Raw genomic sequence first — 7,909 nt, 5'->3', positions numbered from 1 at the left:
ATCGCCCGCCCTGCTGATCATGCTCTATCTGAACTATATTATGCTTTCATTATTTTGCAGAAAACCTTTGACCTTAAATTATTATTGAATACATGGAAAACTAAGTATGTTGTTTTCTAGAGGACACAAAAATGATTCTAATGATTGAAGTGTACGTCCCTAGTACGGTGGTGTATCAGTAAATACGTTAAGTTGTCTTTTTTAAAAACATAATGATGAGTTAATTAAGATGCTGAATATAAAAAGGGGCTTCTTCTATAGAAATAGGTCAGGCCTCTTGCTTAATAATACAAAGCAGATAGTTCAATCTATGTTCTTACTGGTCCTAGACTATTGCAAAATCATCTATATGAATGCAGATGCCACTTTATTAAAGCCTTTAGATGCATTTGACCATAGAGCACTTTGTTTTATTATGGGTACAGGTTCACTACACATCCCTGCATTCTGTATCATAAAGTAGGCTGATGGCGCTGGGATGGATTTGGCAGAGCTGACTGCAAATGGCCTCCACCAAACGGCTGGTGCCCGGCCAATTTGCAGGGCCCAAGTTGAGTCCAAGAAGGCAACTGAAACAGAGGAGATAAATAATTAGAGAACATTGAAAAATAATGATAGCCATCGCCTGACCTTCATTTGCATTTAATGTAGAGGCAGGCAATATAATAGTAAGGTGGAGGACATGAACACTAACAACATACCATTAGAGAGAGTCTTTTCCTATGACAATGGACGACTTCCCCTTCGTTGCCTTGAACCGCCCTGAACGATCCTCTCCTGGTGTCGGGCAGGGTAGATCAAGCGCCAGCCACAGCGCCACCAGACCGTCTACCCTGCGGTCCGACAGCCCCTGACGGTTCCTCACCCCCACCAAGGCCCTGGCAAGCCTGCGGACATGCTGGTAGCCAGGCATTGCATTAGGGCCTTGCGTCTCCCCCTGAAGATAAAGAGACATGGAAGAATCGATGAGGACGATGTCAAACATTTAGGGGTAACACATAAGATTCTTCTACAAAGGAAATAGAATATGTTTTATATTGTGTAACTGAAAATCAACAGTTACACAACATGTTAAAATGTAACATGTTTCAAGTTAAACTGTAGTTTTCTAATCCTGTTTCGTGAATGATTACTGTGAGTATTAAATGGAGTTTAGGTCATGAAACTTTGTGTATGCTAATTTAGAGACCATGACCTAATCAGACAAGAGGAAATTGCCTAGGATCAGAGATCAGGGTCAGGCCCAGAAGATGGATAGCTAAACAAAGAGAGGACCGTGGACATTCCACAGGGGAAAGAAGGGGAGAGTCATTGGGGTCATAAAATGTATAACTAGGGAGGTGACGTCTACAAGGGAAGAGTATAAGACGTGTTGTGAGCTTTCTAAACGAATGCACTCAGCTGAGGGCATCCTTGGTATTAAACACCGAAAATTGTCTTGAGTTTGTCTCAATTTCTTATTTCAAAGAGGTTGCAATAACATTTTTATTTTCAACAACACAAAAGGTCAATTATAATTACCTCAATCAGAGGAGTTGTCAGGGTGAGGAGAACCGTGTCGATCAGGGGCCTCAGGAGAGCTTCCGTCTTCAGGGGCGGTGGGACTGGATGGCCCAGACCTGGATGCGTCAGCGGGTTCCCCTGACAGAGGTGCCGCTGAGCTGGAGGACGGGGCGCTCATATGAGTGACATGAGGGATGTGGATTGTCGGGTCCACATCCTCCTGAAAGCCCTCGTCCTCCTCGTCGAGCTGGGCGACGGCGGCTGCCTCTTCCGGAAGGCCAGGGTCCACGCTGACATCCTGCAGCACTCTGCCAGTCTGCGAGTACAGGTACTCCACTCCGAGGAGTTACCCTATTAAGGCAAAAACAAACAAAAAATCAGGCAAAGGCAGAGTAGGGAAGTGTTAATGGGATGTAATTAATGCAATTGATGTAAATGTTCATTCTCTTACTCGACTTACCCGTGTACTCGCTAGGCTTGGAGTAGTCCTTACCCTGTTCCTTGCCAAGCACCCTTTGGCTGCTAAGGTTAAGGATGTGCTGCAGGTGGCCACTGTAGGAGAGCAGGGGCTGCCTGTTCTTTCCCTCAACTGCTGCCTGCGCACGGTCCTCGTTCCACCTCATCGGTCCATCCAGTAGGAATGCCTGGAAATGCATTGCATTTGCCCTGGTACCTGAGAGAACAATGCATGATTAGGGTGGGAGAGCTGTTGCTGTTAACATTAAACATTAAGCATTACTTTAAGCTACACAATGACATTTACCGGTTGAGGTGGAATGACTCCAAGGATGTGGAGCCCCGTGCGCAGAGATAAACCAAGGCGTGGCGTGATTTTGCCGGTCTCGGTGTACAGCTGTACACCGGGTGGGTCTTGTATGCAGTGGAGGTGGCGCCTCTGCTCTTGCCAGATTGCCTGGATGTGGATGGAGTCCAGCAACGGGATGCCCAGGGTGTCGACCCCCTTCTCGCTGTTGAAGGTCTCGAGGAGGTCAAGGAGAAGGACTTCGGTCGCCGCAGCTCCACACGTACGACGCCGACAGTGAAGTGCAATCTCCTTCCTGCCGATCAGCCTCGAAACCTCCGCCTCGGTGAGGCCGACCATCCCGTGCTTCCCCTCCAGCGCAGACCTCTTGGCCTCCAGCAGTCGGCGGACATCACCTGCATCCCACTCAAAGATGCAGGCTGACAGCTGCCGCATGAAGGGACCGTAGAGCTGGTGGCTCTCAGTGGTGACACCTGCCGCGAACCGCCGCATCAGGTGCCAGATGTCCAGCCGAACCACCAGCTGGTCCCACTCATTGTACATGGCAGCTGTCTTTGATCCGCCGAAGCTGGAGCAGCAGTCTCGGTCCACGTACATGAGCTGGGGGGGCGCCACCCCGGCGAGCCGGTACCGCTCCATGAGACCAGCTGCCATGGGGAGCAGGCCCTCGCCCTCAGCGGCAGTGAGGACACTGATGAGGACCAGTCCATGCTCGTTGCCGACGTTGGTAACCCAGGCGGCCGTGTCTGCAGCGGTACCCGCGAGCTTTTTGGTCACCTGGAGACGGACACACAAAGACAGAAAGGTTAAGACATTATTGTTATATAGATATACAAAATCAGACACGACTTATCTTCACATTTCTAAGTGAAAACTCACCTTCTTGGTAGAGTCCATCTTTAAGATGGACCCAAAGATGGAGGTGACCCTGGCCTTCACCTCGTCCAGCCGCGACAGCACGTCATGGCTGTAGACGGGTGAGGGCACCGGGGGCATCTCCGGTAGATCAGTGAACTGCCGCCCAGTGCCCAAGGCCAGAAACTGCTCGCACTCCCCGAGGTACCGTATTCCGCTCCGCATCCAGGACTCGCTGTGACTTTCACACAGCTTGCTGTAGGTCTGTGACGCACTGTTCCCCAAAGTGCGCGACCTCAGCATCCTCACAACCCGCAGGTCACAGGACAGCCCAGAGAGAGAGAGATAAAGCATATGAATGACACGCTTTTATTTTACTTTATTACTAACTAACTAAATCTTGTGAACTTACTTGTATGTCAATATTGCTGGGAACTGGCAGCGATGCCGAACGTCCAGCTGACTGACAAGGTCCCGTGACCACCCCGCGACCTTCTTCTTACACCGACTGCATTCCAGGTACTCAGTGGCCATGAGATACCAGCGGTCGATGTCCAAGACCCTCCGGATGGTCTTGTAGAGCCCAGCCTTGCATAGGGTGCCTCTGCACCCAGACTGGGGGCATGCCAGCTTGTATGCCCATATACGTACGGGCATCCAAAGGAACAGCTGACATGCGAAGAAGGGGTCGGGGGATGCGGGTGGCTGATTGTAGATCGGCCGCGGTTGGGGAGGTGTCCACCACGTGACCAGGTCAGTGGTGAGTGTCGACCTCCCAATGCTGTTCCTGGTGAACAGCGTGCGGCCGATCCACCGCTGCTGCTCCTTGGTGAGAGATGAACGCCAACTCTCTGGAAGCAGCAGCTGGGGGAGAGAGTGATGGAGGCGGGGGAGAAGGGATGATAATGTTTCAGAGAAACGGACAGGGAGAGAGTATCCAGGAGACAAGACAACTGTGTCCAATTTGGCCTAGTGTTTAATATCTTAACAATGTGGAGTAATTACAGTTGATGAATTTACCTCAGCACTTTCTGAGGAGGGCCTTGGAGGCAGGAAGGACTGCCGGGGCAAATCCTCCTCTTCGCTCTGCCCCAGTGGGGCAGGAGCAGCGACCGGGGCAGGAACCGGGGCTTGGTCAGTTGGAGTCAGAGGCCGAGGGAGCGATGGGGGAACCTGTAGGGCTACGGCTTTTGCAGTGACACAGAAATGAATAGGTTAAATGAATGAATGGGCAAATAAATAAATGCATGCATGATTGGACAGACATATTACAAATGTAGATAACGGTGATTAAGTTAATAGCACATTCCAACATGCCCAGATGAATATCAATCAGTGATAGGATGTAACAAAACAATGAAATGAAATTAGTGATTTAAATGGAAAAAGGAAAGTAATGATTACGTGACATACAGGATGACAGCTACAGTGGCAAGATATGTTATTTAATAGTTCATACATGCAGTGACTCTCCTCTAAACCCAGATGACTCTTACCAATACATTTCCTTAAGGTTGATGATAGGAAAAATATTCAAAACACTTTAATATGTCAACAAACTTTAACTGAATACTTATCAAATGTCCTTTGTCAATTAATAGTGACGTAAAAACAAACGTGTGTCTATGTCAGCAGCTGCCTTGACCAGCTCTGCGTCCGATAGATCTGTCTGTGGCAGTGCTGGTCGAGGGAAAGACACCCCTATATCACGTGGAGAGAGAAAGGATTGTGAGCTACACAGCTTATCCAAAAATTTTATATTATCTTACATGTGTAACTAGACACTCACCTTGAACTGCAGGCTGAGAAGCCATGAGCTTCTTCATCTTCACCTGCAGTTCACCTGGGTGAGAGAGCTCCTTGACAGGAGCGCAGAGATCGCAGGACCAAGAGGCCTTTGAAAACGAAACATAGCAAATATGTCATCATTTTCAACTATGTGGAACAAGTAGAATTATATTTTCCTTTAAGATGATATGTAACACTTACGAAGCCGCACTCTTGGGCCGGGTGGTGCTGGCTGCTGCGGCGGGCCTGGCCACAGCAGCTACCCCCTCCTGGTCTCTGCGCTGAATGTAGCCAATCAAGGCGGCCATCGCACTCCCAGGATAACGGGGTGTCTGCGTCCTCATGCTCCTGACATATCTGTGAGATACAGTAGAGGGAACATTTCAGATGTAAAATGTTGCATAAAACACACTGACATGAACATAGAAAACACAAAAGACACGTGCACCCATTACCATATCCTGTCTGCACCCGTAGCCTCATACAGGTCCTGCAGCGTGTCCCACTTGTACTTCCCGATGCCAACAAGGGCCTTGCCCTCCTGGCCTGAAATCAGCACGGGAACCAATTAACTGTCAGAGCAAAAGAGTTACATCTTACATACAATGAGGAGAATTAAACAAACTCACCTGGCTGGGAGGACAGGACTTTAGCTTCCTCATGCGCCCGGTTGAACCTGACCATCTCAGCGAAGGCCGGATCGGCGCACGAGTAGCGAGTCAAGGCGTCCTTGTTGGCCATCAGGGGATGCTGGGAAACGCTGCACTCTCGCTCTCTCTCCTTCTGATGCACCGTTACCAGGTGCACCATGTAGCCCACGTCGTTCTCCATCATCCACTTGAAGGTCTGACCCCGGTACTTGCCGAACTGAACCATGCACCGGCTCAGGACGACCATCTCTGCAACGGGGTCACCTCCCTCGGAGACGACGCGGGCTCGAGCCTCTGCCTCCACTTCCTCCCACTTCTTAGCCCTCACAGGAGGGCCCTGAGCACCCGAGGCAGGGGGGCCGTCAGCAGCCACTTTAACTGCCTGGGGTGTGGCCCTGAGGACCAACTCCTGTGAGGGTGTTAACCGGAACCTAGGAATTTCCATCTTATTGGCAAGAAACAAACTATTAACATGAGTGAGGAGTGCAGTGACAAGTGACAGCATAACCGTATTAGGTACATATAATGGAACTCACGTTTGCTTGATAGGTCTGCTAGGTTCAGCAGTGTGGTGGGGGGTGCCGGGTCAGGGTTAATAACTTATATGCAGTTACATTCAGTTTAGTTAAATTCATAGAAAGACACGTTTGCCCCAGGTTGTCACATATCATACAATGCATCCAACTACATACACTTCAAATGCATGCCATCAAAAAACGAAGGAAAATAGACATTTAAGTAGTATACAATTCCAACTTTGAGATGATAGAAATTTTAGCTAAGGTTTTATATGGTTGTCAGCGGTCAAATAAACTTTTGAGATTTTGTAAACCTAGTTTAAAGTAGTTAGCGATCTAAACACGTTGTTAAATTACACAGCTTGGGTAGCCCCTGTAGTCAAACAATTCGGTTGACTAGACGTGATACTCGTCGATTATTTTCATTTCTTTGCAAACTAAGCACACTTCCCTCATATATTCACCGGGTATCATCAATTTCTGTCAGAAAAATATTTTAGATCATCAATCTGTCAAAAATATTTTATTGCCAATGCTAACAGCATGCTGCACACTATTACTATAGCTACAGTAGCTAGCGATCTACAGACGTTGTTAAATTAAACAATTTGGGTAGCCCCTGTAGTTAAACAATTCGGTTGGCTTGACGTGTTATTGTCATATTTCATCACATTTATAGTCGTTGATGTTAAATTCTTTGCAAATTAGGCAAAATTACCTCAGATACTCCCCGTATGTATGCTCAATCACTGGCTGCCTAGAAAAAGATTTTGACTAAGTGACGTTAGGAAAATTTTAGAGGAAGATGATTGGCTGAAAAACTTTTGGAACAAGCTAGGCTCTTCATTGGAACTTACGTTTGCTTAATAGGTCTGCTAGGAGGAGGACAGCAGTGGGGGTTTTGGGGGTTATGGGTAGGGTGATTATTATTTAATATGCAGTTAAATTCCGTTTACATAGAAAGACACGTTTGCCCCCAATGACCATCAGGTTGTCACATATCATACAATGCATTCAATTATCCTCTTCAAACGCATGCCATCAAAAAACGAAAGAAAAGACAATTAAATAGGATAGAATTCCAACTTTGACTTGATATAGATGTTAGCTAAGGTTTTACAGGATTGTCAGTGGTCAAAGAAACTTTGTACGTCTACAGTAGCTAGTGATATACAAACGTTGTTAACCTGTCTGGCACCAGTGGGAAGGTAGCGTCCCACCTCGACAACAGCAAGTGAAATTGCAGTGCGCAAATTCAAAACAGAAATCCCATAATTAAAATTCCTCAAACATACAAGCATTATACACCATTTTAAAGATAAACTTCTTGTAAATCCAAACACAGTGTCCGATTTCAAAAAGGCTTTACGGCGAAAGCACACCAAACGATTATGTTAGGTCAGCGCCTAGAGGCAGAAAACTATACAGCCATTTTCCAGCCAAGGAGAGGGCTCACAAAAGTCAGAAATAGCGTTAAAATGAATCACTTACCTTGGATGATCTTCATCTGGTGGCACTCCCAGGTCTCCATGTTAGACAATACATGTTTTGTTTGATAATGTCCCTCTTTATGTCCAAAAACCTCAGTTTTGTTGGTGCGTTTAGGTCAGTAATCCAAAGGCACAATGAGCGCTCACAACATCCAGACGAAAAGTTTTAAAAAAGTACAATAAAAGTTCGTAGAAACGTGTCAAACGATGTTTAAAATCAATCCTCAGGTTGTTTTTGTCATAAATAATCAATAATATTTCAACCGGACAAAAGCTTCGTCAATAGAAAAGGAGAAACAAGAAAGGCGCGCTCCAGATCAAGCGCTTGGCTCATGTCTGGAC

The 7,909-nt window shown here is 47.1% G+C and overlaps 1 protein-coding gene and 1 long non-coding RNA gene across 2 annotated transcripts; both read right to left on the bottom strand.

The window, feature by feature from the left end:
- Positions 1 to 766: 766 nt before the first annotated feature.
- Positions 767 to 2,086, bottom strand: LOC120032993. The gene is made up of 3 exons (XR_005473879.1): positions 1,997 to 2,086; positions 1,522 to 1,854; positions 767 to 937 (listed from the first exon to the last, which is right to left on the bottom strand). It is a non-coding gene; the product is annotated as an uncharacterized LOC120032993 (long non-coding RNA).
- Positions 2,087 to 2,092: 6 nt separating this feature from the next.
- On the bottom strand, positions 2,093 to 2,920 carry LOC120032442. The gene is made up of 2 exons (XM_038978546.1): positions 2,267 to 2,920; positions 2,093 to 2,176 (listed from the first exon to the last, which is right to left on the bottom strand). The coding sequence occupies exons 1-2, from the start codon at positions 2,918 to 2,920 to the stop codon at positions 2,123 to 2,125; spliced, it is 708 nt and encodes a 235-aa protein (XP_038834474.1). The 3' UTR covers positions 2,093 to 2,122.
- Between the last annotated feature and the right edge of the window lie 4,989 nt (positions 2,921 to 7,909).

Source organism: Salvelinus namaycush, chromosome 39, assembly GCF_016432855.1.
Source record: "Salvelinus namaycush isolate Seneca chromosome 39, SaNama_1.0, whole genome shotgun sequence".
NCBI classification, from domain to species: Eukaryota; Metazoa; Chordata; class Actinopteri; order Salmoniformes; family Salmonidae; genus Salvelinus; species Salvelinus namaycush.
This window is presented reverse-complemented; position numbering and strand designations above follow the sequence as displayed.